This window comes from Carassius carassius, chromosome 31, assembly GCF_963082965.1.
Source record: "Carassius carassius chromosome 31, fCarCar2.1, whole genome shotgun sequence".
NCBI lineage: Eukaryota > Metazoa > Chordata > Actinopteri > Cypriniformes > Cyprinidae > Carassius > Carassius carassius.
Genome location: NC_081785.1, coordinates 12,837,656 through 12,862,930, shown reverse-complemented (window position 1 = coordinate 12,862,930; position 25,275 = coordinate 12,837,656). Strand labels below are relative to the sequence as shown.

General features: G+C 39.9%; 1 protein-coding gene across 4 annotated transcripts in view; it reads right to left on the bottom strand.

Annotated features, from left to right (window-relative positions):
- The window catches only part of LOC132111583 (protein quaking-A-like), a 72,542-nt gene that overhangs the window by 4,575 nt on the left and 42,692 nt on the right, over positions 1–25,275 (bottom strand). For all 4 annotated transcript variants that reach the window (XM_059519010.1, XM_059519009.1, XM_059519012.1 and 1 more), the window contains exons 4-5: positions 18,828–18,971; positions 1,531–1,618 (exon numbers count right to left, since the gene is read on the bottom strand). In XM_059519010.1, the coding sequence (XP_059374993.1) occupies positions 1,531–1,618; positions 18,828–18,971 (232 nt within the window). The remainder of the gene's footprint in view (positions 1–1,530; positions 1,619–18,827; positions 18,972–25,275) is intronic.

Genomic DNA, 25,275 nt, shown 5'->3' with positions numbered 1-25,275 from the left:
TGAAAGGAAAAGACAGAAAGAGAAAAGTAATGGGAGAGATAAAGCGATACGAGGAGGTTTGGGTGTGAAGGTGTATACAATTTTCAGAGCAGAAAGGGAATATAGAAATGGACAAGAGGCACAAAAACAAAAATAGTGTGAAAAGCACAGGCAGGGAAAAGAAAACAGAAGTACACAAAAAGAGGGAAAAAGAAAAGAGGAAAAAAGAAAAGAGGAAAATTAGTCCATGCAATGGTCAATGAACCACAAAAAAATTACACTCTAAAGCAAACAAAACCCCCACAACCAAAATCATTACAAAAATGAATCAAAATAAAAAACACGAGGAACTGATGATTGATCATACCAGGGCAAACCGATCATCCCTAATACACAACAGAGTAACTGATTTAAAGCAGCACATCTAAACTCAATGTCCTGCAGCATGTAGAGGAAACAGCACTTCAGTTTGTGTGTTAAAATATGCTCATGTTATTTCTTAACGCTGTAACTCTAAAGTGCACTCTCTAGAATTGATTCCAGTAAATTGCCATAAGCTTTCCCACATAAATCAAAACCTCTATTTGCCACTGGGACATTTAGTGCGGATGTGGAGGGGAAATAACCACAATAGGGGTGAAAATTAAAATGCTTGTGAACATTCTGCACTTAAGTCAAACAGAGGTGTTTCTTCCAAAAAGATGTCACTGTCATATATACCCAAATATGCATGCACACTTGCATAAATCCATACAAGCATAAATGCAGTCATGCAAATATTACTTTACAGATCAGTATAAAAACCCTTCATGTCAGTGTGGAAATGCATTGCATTAATGAATATGTATGACATGGGCTGAATCATATGCAAATATGTTTAAGCAATAACACAAGTTTATGACCTAAAGACAACCTAAAACACAATCATGCAGCAAAATGATTCTGTATGCCACACCAAGATTACGCAAGCTGTGATTGCAATTGGAACCGCTTTGAAAGGAGGTGGGAGAAATGAGGAGGGAGAAGGAGAAAAAGAGAGAGGGAGAGACGGAGGGATTAAAGAGAGACAGAAATACTAGACTGTGGGCAGAAGATCAGATGTTTTCAAGAGGAATGTGCAGTGAACAGGATTGTTTCTTGAATTAAAACAAGCATCTTATGTCTGATGAACTCATGTGCACAATGTTTTTTTAATTGCTCATTTATGGTCAGAGTAAGTCAGCACAGAAAACAATGTCACGGTGTATGTGTGTATTCACATGTGGATTAAGGATGGATATAAGAGATGGATTATGGCTGGTTGTGATTTGATATTGTGCGTGTAAGCTCTTTGTCCTAACAAATATGGGTGTGATTTTGTCTGTGTAAGCATTTAAACCGATCTCTTTAGTCACTATGCAACACAATCACAGCTGAACTCACATTATTCCCTCATAATAGCTAGTATTATGAGGAGATTCTTGTGGATATGCTGATGTTCAATTCTATTTATTCTGAAGAGTTTGTTTACATAAAGTTCCAAAGCGTCTAGCTGTTGATGTGTCTCCTTACACGTTTTGATGTTGGTGTCTCTGTATGTTCCGTTCAGAATGGCCAGCTCCATCAGCTGCATCTTCTTTAGATTATCTTCTCCTTCTGCCTACGAAAAGAAAGAGATAAATCAGAGAGAACTTCATTACTCACACAACCTACCACCAATCAGAATTCATTCTGAAAAAGGGGAAAATCTGCTTTCAATAATAAAAAAGCAGTGAATAAAATAAAATACAATTTAAAAAGGGGAATGCAATTAAAAAAAAAGTGTGATTCATAAAAAGCTAATAAACTAGAAATTTAATTTTATTAAATAGGAAATATGCAAAAGTTCTATGAAAATGATTTAAATTTATAAAACACACAAAGTGCTGGAGTAGAACATATTAATAAATATTTACTCTTAGCAGGAACTAGAAGTTTAGTGCTTCTAGACCAAGAGAAAGAAATATATTCAATTAATAAGAAAGAGTAAACCAAACATAAGATCTCTCAAATGCAGAGCGACTAAAAAAACCCACTAAGGGACTTGTATTTTCAACTGCAGAGAGGAGGAGAGGGGAGAGAGAAAGAGGGAGTAGAAATGAGCTCAATTCAGATTTATACATCAAGCAACATACACACTGGAGGGCTGGGACACCTTTAACTTTTCATGGTGTTTCAGAGTTTCCTTAGGAGAGCACACATCAAAGGATAAACTACTTAGACACCATTATTGAGTGGTATTGTGAGAGTTGCCCTTAAGGGAATTTGACTGCAGAAATAATTCTAGATTAGTACAACTCTACATATCCACATGACTCAAAAGCTGAGAGAAACCCTGAGTAATTTCCTCAATCAGAATGACTCACTCATGAATGACTCACTCATTCCTGAGCACTTTAGTAACTTGATACAAACACAAAAAGATTTTCTTCTAGAAAGTGAAGCTTTTGTTTGAACCCTTCACATCTGAAGAGCTTGTGGAGAGCCAATGAAGAGTCATCTATGAGCTTGTTACAATAACACCACTCATGTGAAGACAGAACAAAAAGAAAATGGGCTCCGGCTAATCGAAATTCAGTGCGGAGCGAGGAAAACATTCTTCATTTGTCCATTTAATAACTAAATAAAATACTGAGCCTGACTGGTGAAAATCAGCTCTGTCCTTCACGAGTTTCACCTGGGATTAGTCTTGTGAATTTTGCAAGACCAACTCAGACCCACAATAGCCCCAACACCGCCCTTACACAGCGAGTGTATTCACATGACCACACTGAGTTTCCAAGGACCGAGCAGCACATCCTTCCTCTGCCTTACAAATGATGTCTATTCACTCTTTTTCAGGCAAGCCGATCTCAGTTTCGGCATAGCTGCTAAAATACTGCCTGACATGACAAGGAGTCAGCCACTCAACAAGGGCAAAGATCTGTCCAGGGTTTCCTGCTCAAGCATTTTACTGGCCACATGATATAAGCTCAAAAAAAAAAAAAGAAAAAAAAGTGAGCATGTAGAAATTTGTGTCATTCACTTATCCTCATATCATTCTAGGATAGTATGACTGACTTGACACATAAAAAAGAAAGAGATAACCGGATACCTTGGCTACTCTTTTCCATTCAATGTAAACGGGGACAAAAAACACATTCAAGTAACCATGAAATCAAAACTGACATTTCTTATTTTAATGCAATACTGCAATGTTTATTAAAATTTTAAACCATGTACGTTAAGAAAATGCACCTGTAATCTTTTACTCAAAAACATTAACTCACAACAGCAACAGCAAAAAGGCAGACAATATCAAGAAAATCAAGTCACACCCTACATTTTTCCCCAAGATGTTTCACTCAGATAAACTTCACAATATGGAAGAAAAGATGATCTAAGTCTTTTGCTTCTAGACATCTTTTAAAGTGCCCCTATTATGGATTTTTTGAAAATTACCTTTCATGCAGTGTGTAACACAGCTCTAAGTGAATGAAAACATCATGCAAAGTTTTAAATCAAAGTGCACTGTGTATGAAGTTATCTCTCAAAAGAAAGAGTTAACTCTAAATCACTGAAACAAGTAATTTTTTAAAGGAACCCTAAGCCATTTCATGTTGATATCAACATGAAACATTAGCATATTCCAGCCTACTTGTTAGTCTTTTTTGCATTGGTCTGAATGAAAATGCATATTCACTCTTTGCCACTATGTACCACTTTTGGAGCAGTAAAAATAAAGGTTTCCCCGGTAAAACTGAAAACAAAGCTACACAAGTGAATCATTTGGGCCAACCTGTTGTTGGGGACTCCCAAAACATGAACTTTTAATTACCCATAATGGGGCACTTTAACCTATTAATGTATGCCATTTGCTGGAAATCTTCCCCTCTGCTGCAAATCTTAAAACAACACAAAGAGATTTAGTACATACATATATGTATAAAAAGAGAAATAAAAGAGATTTAAAAAAATATGCACCGAGTACAATGTGACATTGAACTAATTCATTATATGAGAGCTTTAGAATAGTTACTTTTTAGATGGAGTTTTAGTTACTATATTTGATTAAAAACAGAAAAAGGAGGAAACGAGAAGCAGAAGAGAATGCGATCACCACATCTAACATTATATAACCCATTGTAATGGAAAAACAAAACCATTACCCATAATAACTTGTAACAAAAAAAAGTATCAGCTCCTGTATTAGAGCAGATTAAAGTAGAGGGTCAGTGCAAGGAAGGAAATCAAGGTCTGGAGCAGTCGTGCCTATAAATTCCTCTAAGAGGGGTGAGGCAGAGGATAAATGACTCGAAAAAGCCCCAACACCATAAACTATCACACTCTCATTTCTGCTGAGCAGGACTTTGTGTGGTTGGCACAGCTCTAAAGCTCTAAATCCAAACAACAACATTTCAGTGGTGGCCATGAAAGCAGATGGAGTCGATTTTCTCTCGTCTCACAAATGAAGACTTTGTTTCTGGCTCATTCTGCAGGGTATTTAATGATGCTGCAGTGCCTCTGGTCACTAAGAGTAACTTCCCACCGGCCTGCGATGACACTGGGGTTTGGGGATGACACAGACTTCCTTCGAGGGCCGATGTCGACGTTTCTCAGAGTCCACCGAGTGGACATTACCGTTTGAGGTCAGGCCAGATTTTAATTTTTTACTTTTTTATAACACCTGCTTTCTTTGCTTCTTTCCTCCAGGGCTAGAAGCATTCTCAGGATGTGTGTCTAAAAAAAAAAAAAAAACCAAAAAAAAAAAAAAACCATAGATTATTCCTAGGCTAGAGAGGGAGGAAGGAAATAAAGAAAGTGCTGTGATTCCAGAGAGCTGTGTGTCATCAGATGGGGGAGGCTCAGGAGAGACGTCCCTCTGATTTAAGCAACAAAAGCTGACACCGAGAGAACATTTCCACACACACACACACTCTGGGTGTAAGACATCAGGGAGGGCCGCTCAATAATCCTGCTCTATCCACAGGAATCAGATTCAATCAATGGGGTCTATTTGTAAGGGCAGCGGAGTGAAGCAGCTTTCATTGGCCGTGGGGGAGGACACGGGACGCTAGACTGTGACAGCAGAGCTTGAGAGCACATCAATTTTGTTACAGGCACAGAAGACAGCATTTCCTCTCCATAATAAAATGTTTACAGCCATTTCCAAATCCATTTCCTTCTTCAGTGTAGATCTGTGGGATGGCTTGTGTCCACCAGCACATGGTTATGTTCTTTAGTGAAACATGCATTTTTATCTGAAGACATTGGAGAGAAACATTACATAGAGCCAATTCAGGTTTTTTTTTTTTTTTTTTAAACAAGAGATCTTATCCAAGTCACATATAATTCAAGATAATCTTTTACTAAAACACAGACCACCAGATAAGAAAAGTGCTGTTAAACTACAGAGGAACATTATAAGAATATTGAGACAGTAAAAATAGAGAGAAAGCTATTTTTGACATTATGTATTTTCAGGACTTGTTATAGTTACCTGTCACTTTCAGCTCTTCACAAGTTCCCTTTACCATATAAATATTGAACTCCACCCTCGCCACCAAACCAACTACAATCTACATGATTCAGAACCCTTATTGCATCATTATAGCTTTAGTGTGAACTTCAGCAGTCACCCAGCCAGTGTAGAGAGATTACAGCACATGACAAGCAGTTACACCAGCCTTCTCCTGTCAACTGTGTAGAGGTAAAGCCCTGTAAACACTTTGGCAGCTGTCTAGAGTGCAACTAAACCTGGGATTGAGAAATTGAGTAAAACTCCTAAACATTTCTTTTATTAAGTCGTACCTGGTTTGTGATGGTAATTCAATCGACTTCATTAGGGACATTCGCTGAAAAGTGGCCTGAAAGCAGAGCCATAAATATCCTCAATGTACCATCAGCAAAATAAAATAAAATGAAAAATAAATTAAATTAAAATGCTGTAATGCTTTAACTTCTGTAATCAATAACTGTATTTATTATATATTGATTTCTTTATTTGAAAAATATCACACCCTTAAAAAGGTCATGAACAAGGATATTTACATAGTAATGGATGGCATTTAAAATGAGGGGAACTCTCACAGTGCACCTAATTTCAACACATCCAAGCATTTACATCACTGGGCTTGAAAATGCAAAATTTGGCAGGTTTGACCGGAGCAGTTTTCACCTAGGATAAGACACACAATGTGTCATGTACAGTGATCTGGATAAATGACAACTGTATTTTAAAAGCTGTAACAGATGCAATGGACAAAGGCATCCATACGGGATTACACTGGATATCGCCATAGGAGGATGTGAGGACAGATATCAGAGTGAGCGAACAAACAAAAAGCACAGAAGATGAGGAGGGAGAAGTGCAAAAACAGAGGGAACATTAATGTGATCCATGATTTCCATTGCTGCAACACATTGTAAAACCTTCAGTTGACTCGCACTCCTCTCTCTCACTTTCTAAATTTCCCCTCCCCTCTTCCTCTTCCTCTCACTGCCAGATGATGTTTTGTTCTGCTCCTATGATCCTTTAATGCCACCCAATCGAGCCAAGAATATCATGAAAGGATTTGGGAAGGCTGATCTGGAGGTTTAAATACCACCGGATTTGCATCAGATTCCGAGATTTGAGTCTCAAAGCTGAAATGCATTCTCCCTGTGCTGCTAGATCTGGGCTGTGACGGAACCTCGCCTGCTTTACAACTCCCTTAACCTTGTGTTCGGTGTCAGGGGCAAATGGGAAGAATGAATTAGCTTAGGAAAAAAGGTCTGAATAAATAAACCTGCATATCCCAATAACATCAGCACACTTATGACTGGCCCCTTGAACATGCAGTGGGGATTGATGGACCATATTGAGGCTAATTTGAAAACAGAGCTTTCCCAATGGCCAAGCAGAGGTTACTTCACAGTCAAGGTTAGCAGCTGCAAAGCAAATGCATGAAATGAAGTGTTGGCCAGTGCAGTCAAGGTCTCTACTGTGATAGCCAAACTGCTCTGTGGGGCCAGGGCCAATATATTAGCAAGCAGATGGCACAGAGCCTGATATACCAATGCATTTTGCGTGAAAAGATGTTTTGCTTGAACAAAATTGGAAAACATATTGCAGGTGAAAGTAACTAAATCCACACACAAATTTGTTCAGTTTTGCTGATTTCAGGACACAGTATACTACCAACGGGAGATTACAAATGAAGAATAATGGAGATGTATTTGACCAAATTGCAACTAAAAAAGCTCATGGAGAAGGTCAGGAGAAACGAATCTTAATTAGGAAACTTTTCTCAGACCACACCAGCTACTTGGACATTTCCTGCCTATGGACTCAACTAACTAAGATAGGAGGGATAAAATGCTCTACATGCAACCAAATGTATGCAGTGTCTACAACTGAAACCGTATGTCCTAACAATTCTGTTTCGCCCGCTCCAAAACAATGCAAGAAGATGAAAGGAATCCAGGCTGGCTCTCTCCACGAGACTGGTTTCGAGTGGATTCTCTAGATGCCAGGGCTGATCATAGAGGTCCCTGTGCCCGGCTGACTCTGAATGAGCGGATAATTAGCCCAGACTCCATGTAAAAGGGGTGGGAGCGCAGAGGCTAGGCTAGCGTACAAACACTGGTGTTTCAGTGTGCAGCTATTCTCCCCAAAGAAGGATTAGTGGCCTGTTCAAAGGAAATGCAGTTGGACTGATGTCCGCAGGGGTTCTTTTATGGGAACCAGAAGCGATTACAGCCAACTGTTTTCAGTAGAGTCAGGGGCTGCACTAACCTCTAGAGGTAGGTTGCAAACTAAGAGGTTTATGCTATTTATCCAGATAGCTTGTTAAAGGAAGTAGAGCTAATCAATTACGAGTATTTTGGTCAATATTGTTATCACAATTATTTAACACCTATGAGGGGGCCATACGACCAAACCTTCATACAAGTGTAGAGACCAGCAGAATTTCAAACAAACAAACAAACAAAAAGTCCTTAAAACTAAACTGTCAGTAATGAAAAGGCAAATGACAAATACACGTCCCATTTTGCAATAGTCACATTACATAATTTTACTGATTTGCGCGGGAAATTGGGTTTATGGAAAAATGAAAGCGCAGAGCTGCAAAAGGGGGCGGAATGGGGTGCAATAATCATTTTATCTTGATTATTGTATTTTCATAATTGTTTGAGGCAGTTTAATGTTTAATTATTACGGTTAACAAATATGGTACAGATATATTGTGCATCCAACTTTCAGATCATCAATGTGACTAAGTCCTGCTAACATTGCAGATTTACTTTCGTCTGCTTTCTCTGGCAGAAGCATTCCAAGATTTCCAATTAAGACCCTTTCACACTGCGATTCCGGCAAATACATGGGAAAAGTGTTCCGGCAATTGTTCCTGGGTCACTAGATTTTGCCCTTTCACACTGCCAGTGATTACCCGGGATATGTGCATGCTTTCACACAACCCGTAAAGGTCCCATAGTGAAACGTGACATCAGGGCGTGATGTGTAATGTACGAGTCGAAAACGTTAGGCATGTTATACTTTCACTGAAGCCAACGAACGATCTCTGCATCAGCGCAGAAATTGAGGAACTAACTGATCTCTGCTTCATTACAGTTACTTTCTAATTACAATTACTTTTTTTGTCGCAAACGTTGATCTTCCTTCAAAACAGCCAGTAAAAGAGTCGTGCGATACCGTGCGTCATCACTATGACACGGCATTAGATCTGGCTTTTGTTCACACAGCGCTCATCCCGGGATTGAACCCGGCAATGTTACTAGGTCCCTGACCCAGGTTCAATGCCGGAATCAATCCCGGAACTTGTTTGCTTTCACACCGAAGATTTTTTACAGAAGCTTCTGACGTGCAGTGTGAAAGGGGCTTTAGGTGGTGTAGGATTGGAGAGGTTCAGGAAATTAAAGCAGCTCTGTATCTTATTAAAAAAAAAGAAAGAAAAAAAAAGCATCCGTTAGTTTCTGCACAATTGAGTAAATATTTTTCCAAGAGCTTTCTGTTGGCAGTTTGGCGCAGCTATAGCCTGAAAGGGAAACTGCAAAGGGTTGTACAAAAAATCCTTTAAATTATCAGCATCAGCATTTCTGCCTTCACTCTGTATGTTTTCTCTTGGGCCTAATGTTGATATTGAGGGGGAAAAATGTAAAGCAACTTGCTCAAAATCCTTGTCACACTTTTAAAGACAATCAGTTGACTGTACAAGTTCCAGAACTTCAAACTCTTGAGCCTCATCTGAAGTGAGCAGATTAAATAGAACACCGCAGAGAGAGCGAGAAGGTCTGAAGGGAGGTGGCATGACTGAACTGAGCTCACCTGTTCTTCCCCTGCAGTAGTGCTGCAACAGCTAATTTGGGCTGGCATAAGTGTAGACTAAAAAGATGATGTCACACTAGCTTAAAAAGCTTGGTTTGTTGCAAATAATCGCATCATTTCTTTTGAATCTACGTTACCTGTTTAAATAGAAGTGGAAGGACACTGAAAACGATAGCACCACTTCAATCCCAGCTAAATGCTGCAGTTGCGCATTGCTATGCAGCTCAGTTTACTCTGAAATGTGTGGTTAGCCGGTAACAGAGGCCCACAGGGTCACAGTTGGAGCACTTTACAAGGCCATAGCAGTCTGTGAAGAGTAGGCAACTGAAATCCCAGAGAGAACAACAACTTAACGAGACCACATGTTCACTAGCCGAGATAAGTGGCATTAACCCAAAAGCACAAAACGATGCCTGTCTTTGTAAATTATGTATCAGTATCATAAAAACACATTCTAATAGAACAGTCAAAAAAACAGAGCAGTTAAATAAAATGCTCCCTACAGCATCAGTTTAGAATTTCCACTTCAGAAAGGCGATTAACATTAGCAAGACAGCTTAACAGCAGATGAGAGCATCTAAAATAATGGTTGGAGAAATGTGATTAGTAAATTTTTTTCTATAAAACTACGGTCTCATTTGTAGTGACACTTGTTACGCCAGGAAAATCACTTTAAAGCTGAAATTGAAAAGACAAATCCCATTCCACTGTGTGAAGTGGTTCACTTTGCACATCGCTGCTTGAATTTGTGCCTTTAAAATGGCAGGTGCTCAGGTGAAAATAGGCACACAGTAAATCCCTGTCTATTCTGGGTCTGCTCTTTCCATTCTGCTCAGTGAGTCGACGAACTGCCAGTCCAACAGAGCATTTGGAGCTGCTGCCAGCAAAGGCTGGATTAGCATACAGACCCCAAGAGAAGCCTTTTCCTGTTGTGGTTCTGGTGGTCAGTAAGCCTGGGGTGCAAATCATGGCTCCAATCAAGAAGACCACAGAAAGTAAAAGAGGACAGCTGCTTTAGGGATGATGATAGAGAGGGAGAGTACACTTTTAAAGCCAAACATGGCATAGAAGAATAACCGTCTCCACCTCTTGGGCCTCTAGTACTAAAACTGCAGAACTGCCAGGACCAGCTACCAAACTAACATCATCAGATGATGGAAAACAAAAACAAGTCGGTCAATGCTTCAAGAAAAAAAGCTCTCTGGAATGTTCTAGTGGTCGACCGTTATATCGTCAAGGCCGATATATTGGCTGATATTCTGAATATTGATATTCGGCCCGTGTTAACTGAATGCTTTAAACTTTAATAAACGTGATTTTAAATTATGCTGTGTTTTATGCATTCACCCAGTGTCATATTTATGTCATTTTCTCTGTGTGCTGTATTTAAAACGAGTGTTACCTTGACTTTATTTGAAAAATATGATTCCCAATGCACACAAATAGAGCCCAGAATACTGAGTGCCCTGTTGGTTACAGTAGTTACTTCTTTTTAATTATATTAAATATTTATTTATGAAAAATACTTGGTCATGTAAAGTATAAGTATGTTTATTTTAGACAAAATATATATATGTAAAAACATGTTTTATATCAGCCCCCTGCTTTCCAAGATATCGGCATCAGCTGTAAATATATATATATATATATATATATATATATATATATATATATATATATATATACACTTTAGGAAAGTGGAGTAGATTGTATGTTTTTACAATTTAGGTGTATTATTATTGTTAATATAATAGCATGAAATCATATCACGACCATTGCAGCGTCCGAATGAATTTTGCATGCTCAAAGTATAGTGTGACCGCGGCTTAAGCTGTGACGCTAGTACCCTACGAGGAAGGTGGAGACAAATGCAGGTGTAGATTATGGAACCTGATAAAACACTAATTGCGTAGCTTGTTAGGAAACAGTTGAGTGCAGGGTTGTTGCAGCCCTATATACCACTATATTACATTTAGCTGACCTGACATGTCAACGTCCTGGGCAACATTCCTCCACGCAGCAGCCTTCCAATTGATGTCTCTATAACCCTCATCAGAGAGATCATAGAGTACTGCACATTCAGAAACAGACAATATCAATCGTATATATATATATATATATATGTCGACGACTACAATGTTCCAGAGCCATATTTTCGAACTCTGGATTGGTACTGGCCAATATACATTCAATCTCGAAAATACAGATAAATTATCATTTCTAATATCGGCCAATAAATTATTAGAAGAGAACAACAACTCTGCATATGCAGATTACAACAATGCTTTCAGTATGTCCCCTGCCCCTTTGTTCTGTTTGTACCAACACTTACGTGAGGAGCAGCAATTAGCGCTGATGTCTCTCTAGCTATCTGCAAGCCACATCAGCAAGGCAGGTCACTGGGCTTTTACAAGCACACGGCTGAGGATGTTCACATTACCCATGATCCTATGCTCTAGACCCTGCAGCTGTGGCTTGAGTCTGATCGGATGCGACACATGGGCTGAAAACAGGGACACAAGAGCACTCTCGGACCGGCTGCACTGACCTGCAGGGCGACTTGAATGCATTTCAGGAGGCTCTCATCCCAGGTGGTTGCATTCACAGCGATTTTTTTATCCTCCAAGGTCTCCAATGATCTCAGCCAATGAAACTCAAGCCGCATTCAAGTAGTCCAGTACAATACAGACAAATTCCAGTCACTCCAAGGATAAATGCAGCTGCATGCTTCAAGGGATAGTTAAATTACATCTCATTCCAAACCCATGTGTGTAGGGACACAAAAAAATAATTTGAAGAATGCTATAACAGTTTTGCCCATACAATAAACTAAAACAACAAAGGACCCCATTGATTTTTAACACTGAAAGATTTTTCAAAATATCATATTTTGTGTTCTACCGAGTTAAGTCAATACAGGTTTGGAATCACACGTAAATGGTGGCAGAATTTTCTTTTTTGTGTATACAATCCTAGAAATTATGAGGTTGTCAAAAAGCAAAAAAGAAAAAAGAATGAATTCATTTTTAACAAAGAATGATTTGTAATTGGATAGGCATCCTCACTACACATACCGAAACAACAGTAAGCAGCCAGATGGCATTTTGTTCTGGTTTGTCACATGGGCCTGATAGGAGGAGAGAGTGATAATGCATGTTCAAGAAAAGGTGTTTATTGATCACGAAGAGTTAGCCAGCCAGAACTGTCCTAGTGTCAGGCAGCATTCCGCAAGACACACGGCCTGCGAGCTGACGCCGACAATTTGGCTGACGAAGACGTTACACCCCACAGTTCAAGATGCCTGTCGTATATTATACACCATCTGTCTCTCTCTAGCCTTTCCTCTGAGGCTAAGAGTGAGTGAAAGGTCTATAACCAGGTGTACTGTGTGAAATTAACTGCATTCCTGAATTGGGAAAAGATTACAAATGCAAAGCACCCATGACAACTCAGAGAGGCTTGAAACCTCTCCAGATTAGGGACTCATTGTGCTTGACAGAGGCGCTGAATGTGATGGTTATTGGAGTACACGGGATAAAAGATGTGCCAAGAGAGACCGTGAGAGAGAGAAGCTGTGTGTGAGAGAAAGGAAGAGACAAGAGAAGGGAACAGGGCTTCAGGCTACAGTGCAAACACTGCTAACCCAGTCACTTTGTTACAGGCAAGGACGAGCCCATTCATGGAGAGATGCTGGAAGCGTTGTGTGAGCAAAGCTCCCCATTTCTCCTCTTCTCTTTCACCTCCTTCCCCCTTTTGTGTTCTTTTAAGATATTGGAAGCATCATGGAGGACACATGGAGCAGCAAGTTGGTTCTCTAGTTGATTTCTGCCTACAAGCGCAAGCCGTGTTGAAACGAAATGCTGGAAAAAGGAAAGCAATAAGAAAGGAAGGAATAAAGGAAAGGGCCAGACTGCTGGGCTGCAGCTGCTATTTGCACCCACGTAAAGCTTCAAAGTCACTGAGCTCTGGAGGCAAAAATGTTACTACAGATATGCCACAATCTAGCAGGAAGTGCTTCCCTGACAAAAACCGAACAGAGAGAGACTGAAATGCTACATGTTCCTTATAACCAGGGGCATAGACAAAAGAAACTATTAGCAGTACAGTATTGAATTTAAATAAGTGGTCTTCATCCACCGTTGATTTTAAACCTTTCCTAGCTTCTTGCGGCCGACCCTGTAAGATGACACTAAAATAACCCAGAAAAATATTTTGACACACCACTTAAATTAGCGGAGATAAAGGGAATGGACACATAGTGGCCTAGATTCTTAATGAGATGTCATAGGTGTGAGCTTCTATTTCCCATCATTCCCTAGTGCACTGATGCCAACCGGGATCAGACATGCTAAAGTACGGTACTGTGAATATACATACCATATGCAGGGTATTTAGGGTGAATAACTAACATTTTCCCAGAAGGCTGTTCACTGGGCCCCTGAGAATGTTGTGACTGCAGGATTAACACTGACTTCACATACCAACACAGCTATTGTCAATCATTAGAAATTACTTTCTGTGGTCTGTTAGACGGATTCTCTCTCTCTCTCTCTCTCTCTCTCTCTCTCTCTCTCTCTCTCTCTCAAACACGCACCTTGAGGGGAAATGAGGAATGTCACCTTGTAGCACAGAATCTCTCTTGGCAGTTGAGACACAGCATCTTCCTAACATTTAAATCCACAACACCTTTCACAAACGTCAGCTCCCCTGGATTTAGCACCCAATGAGAAAACCAATTTGTCAGGTTTTTAACACATTTGAGAGGCTAATTATAGGAAGGGATCATACTGTTTTATTCTCTGATCATCTCGAAATGGGTAAATTAAATTAACAGGGATCTGATATGTAGATGTGTCCATGGACTACAACGCTTCTGTTCGCAGCATCGGAGCTTGTCACTGAATCTGTTGGAGATTAAAGCTGTCTCGTAAGCACAGTTGCCAATATCCGTGTTGCTTTCTTGGTTTTTAAAAACTGAGCCACATTGTTGAGAAACTGGGAAAGTAAGCAAATTTAATCTGCAATTCATAGACAAATTATTACAGGACAAATTTTGAATATATGGAATGGGTGATGATGCCTAAGCTTGTTGGTTACAAGTGCATTAAAAAGTACACGCACGGCTTGCTCTACTCATACAATCAGCACACTAAATTGGAAATTAGCCAATGCAATTTCAGAGATAAGATCGTTTATTTTTATTCAATACCATTCTCATTCACTGATGGATTTAGCAAAAACAGTCTGCATGTTCTAACAGCAAGTAATTTTTTAGCACTTCATAACAGACTCAAGCCACGTTTAACCCCGCCTTCACACTGGCAGTTGAAATCAGCTCCGTAATACGCAATTCTCCCCCAGTGAACGTCGTACTACACCGCTGAAAAGCATCGGAAAGCTTCGGAAGCGAGTAGAACAAAAATGGCGGAGAGATTAGAACGATTGATATTGTCTGTTTCTGAATGTGCAGTACTCTATGATCTCTCTGATGAGGGTTATAGAGACATCAATTGGAAGGCTGCTGCGTGGAGGAATGTTGCCCAGGACGTTGACATGTCAGGTCAGCTAAATGTAATATAGTGGTATATAGGGCTGCAACAACCCTGCACTCAACTGTTTCCTAACAAGCTACGCAATTAGTGTTTTATCAGGTTCCATAATCTACACCTGCATTTGTCTTCACCTTCCTCGTAGGGTACTAGCATCACAGCTTAAGCCGCGGTCACACTATACTTTGAGCATGCAAAATTCATTCGGACGCTGCAATGGTCGTGATATGACTTCATGCTATTATATTAACAATAATAATACACCTAAATTGTAAAAACATACAATCTACTCCACTTTCCTAAAGTGCTGCAGTTTTAGATTTATATTCTTATAAATAAGATAGGAGGTCATGCTGTGATGTATCGATCTGCGGTTGGTTATACGGTGTCACGTGATGCAAATTCGCAGGGCAGAGTTCTCAAACGCAGTGAAATGCAAAAACTTTTCACACGGGCTTGTGTTTCCGGTCTGACGCATTCGCAAGCGTATGAATGGAGGTCAATGGAACGAAAAGTGTAGTGTGACTGTGGCTTTACAGAGAGCGATTTATTCCACACTTCTTGAAACAATCAATTTTAAGTCAACTCAGAAAGATTCATCAGCCCTCCTATGGCTTCAACTGAGTGAAACGTTTGACTACTAAAGTTACAGATTGTTTTCTGAGCTGTAAATGTACTGTAATGAATTAAAACTTCCTTTTCATCCGGAAGAAGGAGGAGGGAAACGGCAGACAATCAAAGGATATTTTAATAATACAAATTAAAGACAAAACAGCGTGTCAGCCCCTCACGGCGACTGACGCGCACAAAATAAAAACACAACTAAAAGCCCAGGCCTGGTCCTCTCTCGTCCTTCACTGTCGTCGCTCCAGTTTTATATCCTTCCATCTCCTACGTGGGACTCGAGACCGGTGGTGGGCCGCAGGTGCCACTGATTTGCCCAATCATTGCCGGCCTCACTCCTTGTTCCCACGTCCCTCGGCCCCGCCCCACTCGCCACATGTACAAAACCAGATAAAATTTAATTTTGATGGTGGGCCATGGTGTGAAGCTCTAAACCTGAATTTTATGCCAAGTCAAACTTAAAAAGATATGGATTTGTAGATATGTCTGGCTCTCTGTGTGTTTTATAGGTCACAGTTAATAGATCAGCATTTGTGTGTCAACACTTTCATGAACAAACACAGGGTGTCCCTCCTGTGAAGTGGTACACAGAGGACGGGTGTTTGACCAGTATCTGGTCTCCCTTTTCAAAAAAAATAATGTTCATGCTGGGAAAGTTTTACACCTAGATGTGCAAATATATTAAAACAACCTAAAGATACTCTTAATCTGTTTTGATGTAACAGTCATAATTTAAATCATTGATCTAATGACATAGACGATTGTGGAACATCAGCACATAAGTGAATATATGTTAATGGAAACCAAAAGAAACATCAGTATTATTTAGATCCTTGTTTTGCATTTGATTGTAGTCTATCAAGGGGATTATGTGAAAGTCCTGTTACAACTGAAGAACTAATTTTGAAATTAATTTTTTTTAAACCGCACCAAAATCGATAAGCAGCAAACCTGCAGGGGCTCCAGCTTGACTCTATAGCTCCGCCCACAGCACACCTCCAGGAGCTTTTTTTCCGGAGAGAGTCGGAAAGCGGATTTTTCTTTTAGAAATATAATAAAACTAAAGACTTTGAGATATGAAGGATGCAGTACTACTCTATAGGTACTCAAGCTTAACATGAGATTAGGTGAAACTGTGTATTTTATGTACCCTTTAAGGATGCACTGATATGGCATTTCTGACCAAAATAACCAATAAATGACATAATACAAAACACTTAAAATAAAATGAGCACTAAATTATCAGATATTAATACATTTAAAAATCTGCATGGCAGCAGAAATGTGTGTGATGCCAAGGGTACGTGAAAAGACGAGTAAGACTGGAGCGGAATAACTGGGGGAAGCGCTCCACATGTAAAAGTGTGGCTCGATTCTTATCTTTTTCCTTCCATTACGTTCCTGCCTTAATCCTCTCACTCACTACTACCTTCATTACCAGCCCACCTTCAACTCAAATCTCTCTCGTTGTCTCCCTATTCCTCTGTCTCTCGATGGGAGTTTAAAAGTTCACAGGGTCTTTCAGCTGAATCTCTCAATCACCCCCCCCTTCTTACCCTGGCCTCTGAGGCAGTGTGTGCGTGTGCATGCCGTTCATGCACTATCCCAGAGTCTGATGATCATTCACATGCTGTGTGTGGAACTGATTCCTTGAGCAAGGCTGAAAATTTCAATTTGGTCTCTGCGAGAGGGAACCGTTCGGCTGTGGCAGCTCTTCAGGGCCCGAGCCAGGATTACAGATTCTTGCGGTAATGTGCTAGCTACCTCTCAAGGTAGGTAAAAATCAATAAATCGCCGATGTTTATAAAACAGAGAGCCTCTTTTGGAGAGCTCTGAGATGCTACTGCAGCCCCTTTCTCTGCCCTAACCAATCAAATCCTTTCCACAATGAAAAAATGGAGAGCCGAGGGGAAACGGACTGTGACCTCATCTGCTTTATGATGTATTTAATAAGACAATTTCATGCCTCTAAATGAGCCAAAGATATCCTTCATTAAAGACTGCATTGGCTGAGATGGACAGTTTGTCATCTAATCCAGTTTAGCTTGGCGTGATAAAGGGCAGTACAGTCAATCTGCCACACACAGAACCAGCTGGAAAACCATGTTTAAGAGGAGATTTATCTGTACTGCAAAACTTGGATAGCTCGATCAGCCAAAATTGAAAATTTTGTCATCATTTACTCACCCCTGTGCCATGATAACACGCACATTACTACAGCAAGTCAGTAAAAGTGTCAAAAACTTGCAGCAGGAAGTGTCACCTCAAAATAACTAATATTTATACAAACTTGTCAAGAAATGGGAAAGCTTTCAGTTTTATATAAAAGTCCAAAAGTGTTGTGTAACATTTAATGAAACAAATGAGTAGAGCAGACACAGGCCTCCCGAGAGCCTGAGCATGGTGTGTGTGTGTTTATGGCAAAAGGATGATATACACTGTGAGAATGACTTTGATCTCAGGGGTGCATAAGGTCGGAGTGAAAATTTGGAGAGAGCATGTAGCCATTTACTCATCTCCCACGCACTTGGTACAGAATGACTCACACACACTCAGTCGGCTGTGTATGTTTGTTTTCTTTGACTAGCATCCGTGTGCACACTTGTGCATGTGTGTGGAGGGTATAAGGCCTCCTCGCGCAAACAGAACAAAAGAGATATGAGCATAAAGGAAGGGGGAAAAAAATCCCCAAACAAGAGGTGAAATGTGGGGGTTCTGACCTAGAGAGAGAAGGAAAAAACCATGCACAAAGAAACAGGAGAAAATAAGTGCCTGAAAGCAGTCAGAGAACGCCAATGACTCCATGTACCGCTCTGAATTGAAGCGAGAGGCACATGGCTTGGCTGAACGGCTGCTTCTGGTCAGGTTTCATTGGGTCGAAGCATTTCCAACATGTTGCCTGATAGGAAACAGGCTCTTGCAGCTGTCCAGCCATTCTGTTCACTGCAGGCAAAACCGCCTGAAGCCAGAGACCCTGACTTAAGTGCCCCCATCCCCTGCGGCAATCAACGGAGAAGCAGAGAATAGAAAGGTGGAATGGAGCGGAAATATGTGGGAAGCAGGTTGCAGAGCACCATGTTCTCTGTTGGGAGACTGAGATAAAAATATCTAATTTAGCAGAATACCAAAGCCAGGGGTCAGGGGTGGGATTAAAATCTGGCCCATATGCACAAAGGCGTCAAACCTAGATCAGAAAGCAGCATAAAGGATTTTGCTAAATCTAACACTGTTGCATTACATCAAAGCACAAGCCTCGGGCTGAGAAGATCTTAGGGGTCAAAATTTGTAACCAATCATTTTCCACTTGCACAAGTAAATTTGGTAAGTTTAAACGCATGTTTTCAACTTACTGCAGGCACCAGTAGCTTCTTGACCTCTTCGACAGCTCTTCTCATCTTAACCTCAGCACGTGTCTGTGTGTCCTCCACTGTGATCAGCACGTGCAGCTCTTCATTTAGGTGCTCCCAGTTTGGTTTCCCTCTGTTCTGCTCCTCCTGAGAAATGGAGACAACGAGAGAGAAAACTTTGAGTCAGTGTGAGAGAGTATGACATTTTCTTTGCATAGACGACAGCACACACTCTGATGCAGTCTTACAGTGAGTTAAAGACCTATGTTCTTCAAACAGCAGCTATTACCCCAGAGCACATTAACATGCATTGGGAGTAAAATACTCACCACTACATTTACAATAACTCAGTTAGCTGCTAGAGGTAGAAAAATTACTGTAAAAATGACAATTTCTGGTAACTAGTAGTTTTGTCATTCATTTTATGTATGGTAGAATGCTTATTGGAACACAATATGGATTTTCATTAGCAATAAATAAATAAATGTAAATAAAACATTAAAAATGAAAACCAGCCAATTACAGACTTTGTCTAATAGAAGTCCAATGAAGTTTAATGGACTTAAGTGGAGGCCAAAAACATATAGAAAGAATTTTAAGCAGAACAGGAAAAGCAACGAAGCCCTTTGAGCCCTTTCTCCCCACCATCATTTAAAATGGCCTGCAGTTGGTGTGCATGACCGTTTCATTGGCTTGTTAACAGCGGCCTCAAAAGAAAGCCTTTATGCTAGGATAGAGCCATCTGAAGAGTCACGAGGTGCTAAACTGAATAAAGAAAAAAGCTTCACACTCTTGAGGGTGGGTCTTTTTCAGATCCAACAATTACCCCCGTATATATCGATATATTGTTTATATTTAATTCTGATTCCGCCACTTTGCTTGTTTGTTTTCTCTGTGCTGTGCTCGCCCCCCACCTCCTTGATTTTGTTCCCCCTCCCAACCCGTGTTGTCTCATAAACATGGCGGCGTCCGCAACCAGCCCGGAGGCTGCAGAACTAGTATAATAAAAAAAAAACAACTGGCTCCATTATATGGAGATACATCGGTTTAAAGCCGTCGGGCGAACGGCAGGCAGATGTCTACTGTAGGGCCCTATGATTTCCGCGATGCAGAAAACGCAGACGGAATCGCGGAATCCAGTCATAAAAACGGAATTTACAGTTTAACGTGGAATGTCACAGAATTTGTCAAATTTTAAATGAATTATCAAAAGTAGGTCATTGCACTCACATCAAATCGCGATATGGACTAATATCTACAAATATTAAGCCGGAACAGTCTATTTAAATATGAATCCTGCATGTTCTGCGTGTCTGTGTTAATGAATGGAGCAGAAGCGCTTCTTCGTTTTATTACACACCCGGAAGCGTGCGTGACGCTCCGGTGATTTCAGCTTCTGTCCTCTCCCTAAATAAAGACGTGAACACATGAACAACATCTCCAGAACTGCACTGAGAGTCCCTTCATGAACATCTGACCGCTTAATTTGAGTAAAACTAGCGTCATATCACATCATAGACTGTAGTATCAAATACACAGAACTGTAACGGTAAACCCGTCAAAATAAAAGTATTTGCCAGAAATCTATTACTATTGTTCAGCAGAATGTAGAAAGCCTACTACTACTACTATTAAAATGAAACGAACATAATTTAAGGAATAATCACACAACATTTCTTCCATGTATTATTTTTAATAGTAAATCCCCTTTGTTTACAAAAAAATAAAGTTTGCTTAATTTTCAATAATTAAAAGATAAATTAAATGAATGTTTTATGCCTTCATTTGATAACCAGAAAAATGTGAATACACAGAATTTCAGAGGTGAAAAAACATTTCACATAAGGCTATTTTAAGAAAAAAAATTAAATTAAGTTGTTTTTATGCATTTAAATAATTACACTTGCTTAAACACAGAATTAGATAACAATTAAACATATGGTGAAGAAAAAAATAAAACATTTCATAGGGCCCTAAACATAATACTTGGCATATTTGTTTTTACAGTAGTTTTTGGGGGGTTATTTTTCCTGTAAAGATAGAGATATATATCGTATATCGAGATATAGCAAAATATATCAAGATATATTTTTTGCTCCATATCGCCCAGCCCTATAAGATTATTATATATATATATATATATATATATATATATATATATATAAAAACTAAGAACTTTTACTATTTTTAAATCTGCACAAAAAGATATGCCCTCTTTAGATTACTTTTAAGGAAAGCTGGGTAATATAGGACAACGAGCACTTGTGTACATTTCATCACAAGCAATTCTACAGTATTATAGCAAGAAAGCACTCTCCATCCTTAAAGTTATGGATGGTGCAATTAATGCTAAAAGCATTTTTAAGCAGATCCACTTCCAATCGCACACCCTGTATGCCTGAAACTATCAGTAAAACAAAGACAGAATTCCAAGGTAAGTAGTTTAAAGACCACTTGACCAGCCCTAACCACCTCTTGTTCACATTGATTACAAGTTATAATGTCGGCTTCTGTCCCTCCCCCTCCATGTTTTCCATGATGCTTTCAGATCATTGCTCATTCAGACACATCAATTAGCATGCCTGCTTCACAAACGAGCATAGAGTGCTGGATCTCAGCGGGGAGAAGGGTCCACCTGACATGCTTACTAATACACTGACTGAGACCCTGTCGACTGCCTATGACACCACTTTCTACGGCACTGCCATGGATACCGTTACTATGGCAATGATCACACATACACAAGCATACAACAAGTCAATTTGTCCATTAGGGCAGTTTCAAATTTGTCAAATTGATCATTTTCATGGCCTGAAAGAATACACAACAATATTACTGTGATAACTACAGAAATAAAAAAAATAAAAAAACAACAAAAATTGCCTGTCAAATTTATCCATTTTAAGTTGGGTGGCAACCATTTTAAGATGTAATACTGCCTCCTATGCTGGAATGTCAACAAGGTAGTTACTGACTGGTTTATTTACCATATTGTGTAGCATTAACAAGCAATCAATATTTAACTTTTTTTTAAATCAGGTTTAATCGCTAGTACCAGTATATTGCAACACATTTAGTAACATAACGTACAGATGATCCACACTTCCAATTCAACTTCCTGTCCATTGACCAATCAGAAGCTCTCTGACTGTGAACTGAAAAATTTAATTGAACACCCACATTTCTATCTGAATGATTACTTTTGGAGATGACAATGGCTTCCTTTACGAATGAAAACACAGGAATGGATACACCAATTTAGATCTCCCCAACACACCAATTATCTTTATCTCTAAGAAATAGATATCTTAATGATCCTGACCAATCATGGCTTTTTGTACAAAGTACTCTTAAAAGCAAAAGCTACTTATTTTCAAGGTGAACATGAGGTTCGATCCATGTATGGAGAGAGACCTTTAGCTCAGAGCAGCGCGATGGCAAGAACTGTAAACACCCACTCACCCACCCCTGCCCATCAAGGGGCAAGGTTACTCTATGTCCTCTGAGGGTGGGTGAGAGGCGGGTAGAGCCAGGCAGCAAGAAAAACCTGAATGCCTCTGAAGAGCGCAAAGATTGTTTACAGACATACGAAACCAGCGGTGAGGCAACATGCATGTGATGGGAGACACGTGATGACAGACCCAAGTACAAGAATGAAGCCAAAAACAGCTCGCCAACAAATTTTAGAGGGTTTGTGGAATGTGCATATCGACACCAAAATACACCAAAAGCAAATAGCAAAATAAACCATGCGAAGCTTTTGCCATGCAAAGGCAACAATTTGATTCCAAAGACAGATGGCCTGGCTGGAAATAATCCCACCACCCTATAAATACGGTTCATATCAACCACAGCAGACTGAACTCAAGCTACAGTCTGGAATAGCTGTCCCGAGTGGAGTAGTTTACAGGCACCTGTTCAACAGGAGTGGAAAATTGACAGGGGGTCTCAAAACTACCAACATGGGCGGCTAGAGGAGGCTCTTTTGAATGAACATGAAGATTCTAATGTTGTACTAATTCATATTCTTGGCACATGCTCTTTGCAAAACAACAAATCTAGTACAAGATATTCCTAAAAACGTGCCAGATTTAGCCAATCATTTGGTCCTCATAAATTCTGCCACCATCCAATCCACATCTGAGAGACGGGACCCCACCCAATATTTTATCTTCTTTTTTCCCCTTCGATGTATATCACAATATGGAAGATAAGATACATCGTTTTGGTAACAGTTTTTTTAAAAGCCCGAACCCGTTTACAGCCCGACATTATTCAAATGTGCGCACACACAGCTCTTTTACCAAGAATGTGTCATTTATACATGTTTTAACAATTTATTCATAACTAACGTAGACTAAACCACTTGGAAGTTGGAATAAAGAAATAAAATAAGTCCTCTGTGACATCTTAAGATCTCAGCACTCTAAATAGCCATAGGCTCACTTAGCCTATAAATTAGAGTCTTTTTTTAAGAAATTAAATTAAGATAAATTTTAAATTAAGATGGGTATTTGGCAATAACGAAATTAAGATAAAGGCTCCGCCGGATTTGCTTCGCCACTAGCAGTTGATATTTAATACAAGAATAACGCCAACATTAGCGTAAATACTCTGTCCACATTATGCTTTTAAGACTCAATGAATATTTAGTTATCATTTGAAAAACCTTTACTCAGAGATTAAGCTAAGTCTACATGTTTTTGTGGAGGAAAATTATTGAATCCACTGTAGATGGCTTCAGCGCGTTCCTGCGCTCACTGATGGTGCATCATTATTCACTAATTATTCTCATTAAACATGGTCAAAACTTTTCCACACCACAGACTTTGCTTTAGTTGCTGGTGCAAACAAAACGTAAATCGCCAGAGGCAAGCTATCGTTACACCTACTCAGCATCCATTTTCGCATCTTTTTTGCGCTAATCGAAACACATCACATGACCACTCGGTTACCTAGCAAACCGGAGTGCAAACCGGAGCGCAAGCCCGAGCCCGGCCTGAGACCACATAAGATGATATAAATGAAGCCCGAACCCGTCGGGTCCCGTTGGGTTCGGGCAAAGATCTTCAGCTCTACCCTAAAGTGCCTTGAAACAAGCAGCGTTATTCTATGTGGTAACGTAATTTCAACAGAAACAGGAAGAGAGGGCAGGACATATTGAGCAGCCCTGCCCCCTTTTTAAAATAGCCAATAGCATTTTGGTTATATCTGCTCGGGCCAGAGCCATTGAGCTCGGTAAAGCTGCATTTGACAGCCACAGTCTAATAGATTACTCCCTAGATTCAATATGAAACTCTTAATAAAACAAAAGAGTGGTCATAATCATGCTTAGGCTGTTTAGTTGTACAAGTTTAATAAAGGCCAAATTAAAAAATTCCCAGTCGTAAGTACACATTGATGACCTAAGCCACGAAACGAGCGGTTTGTGTGAGAAAACAAACCATTTTTATATTTTTTTTTTACCTCTTGTACACAACCACGTTCAACTGCTCTGAGGGGCGCGCATGCTTCCTGCTGTGTGACGTGTGCGCGGGCTCTGGCTTAGTCTGCGCAAGAGCAGAAAGGGCCGAAAGTGATCTCTCGCGCGTACACGTCACTCTTTGTTCATACTTACTGTCTATGATTTACACAGATTTAGGAAGTTCTACCTTCACCAACATGTCTTCAATCCTCAGAGAGACGAGATCTCTTTAAAATTGGTGGTGTTTTAGTAGCAAGTGTTGTTAGATGCCAACAGAAGTGGAGAGCATATGTTGTCACGAATGGAACACAGCAATGCCACAACTTACAAGACAACCACGAGGACATTGACAGTATCGCAACACACCTGCCTGACTGAAGATCCTGAGTTTTCTCCACTGTTGGGTCGCAGCGTTATGCACATTGTGTTTTGTTTGCCACATATAAACTGGAGGTGAAGTCCAATGCCAGAGGGACCCAATGGCACGATGTCAATAGAATGAGTAATGTGTTGTGTTTATTATAATCGCAACGATTATAGGGTGCATTATAAACAAATTAATTACAATTACTGCATTATATTTCAGATAGTGCAGATTGGTGGCTTATCGTGTGGTAAACAGTAAACAATGAGTGACGTTCATGCATGAGAGATCACTTCCGGCGCTTTCCACGCTAGCGCAGACTAAGCCAGAGCCCGCGCCCAGATCACACAGCAGGAAGCATGCACGTCCACAGATCAGTTGGACGTGGTTGTGTACAAGAGGTAAAAACAATATAAATACTGTTCGTTTTCTTACACAAACCGCTTGTTTCGTGTCTTAGGTCATCAATGTGGACTTATGATGGAATTGTTTAATTTGGACTCCTCTGTGCATGCTCTTTGAGGTGGTGACCATAGACCTCCATTATATGAGTCACAGACAAGAACGGTTTGACCTAAAAATATCAAAATGAACAGTACAGCGGAAACAAAAGAAACCTACAT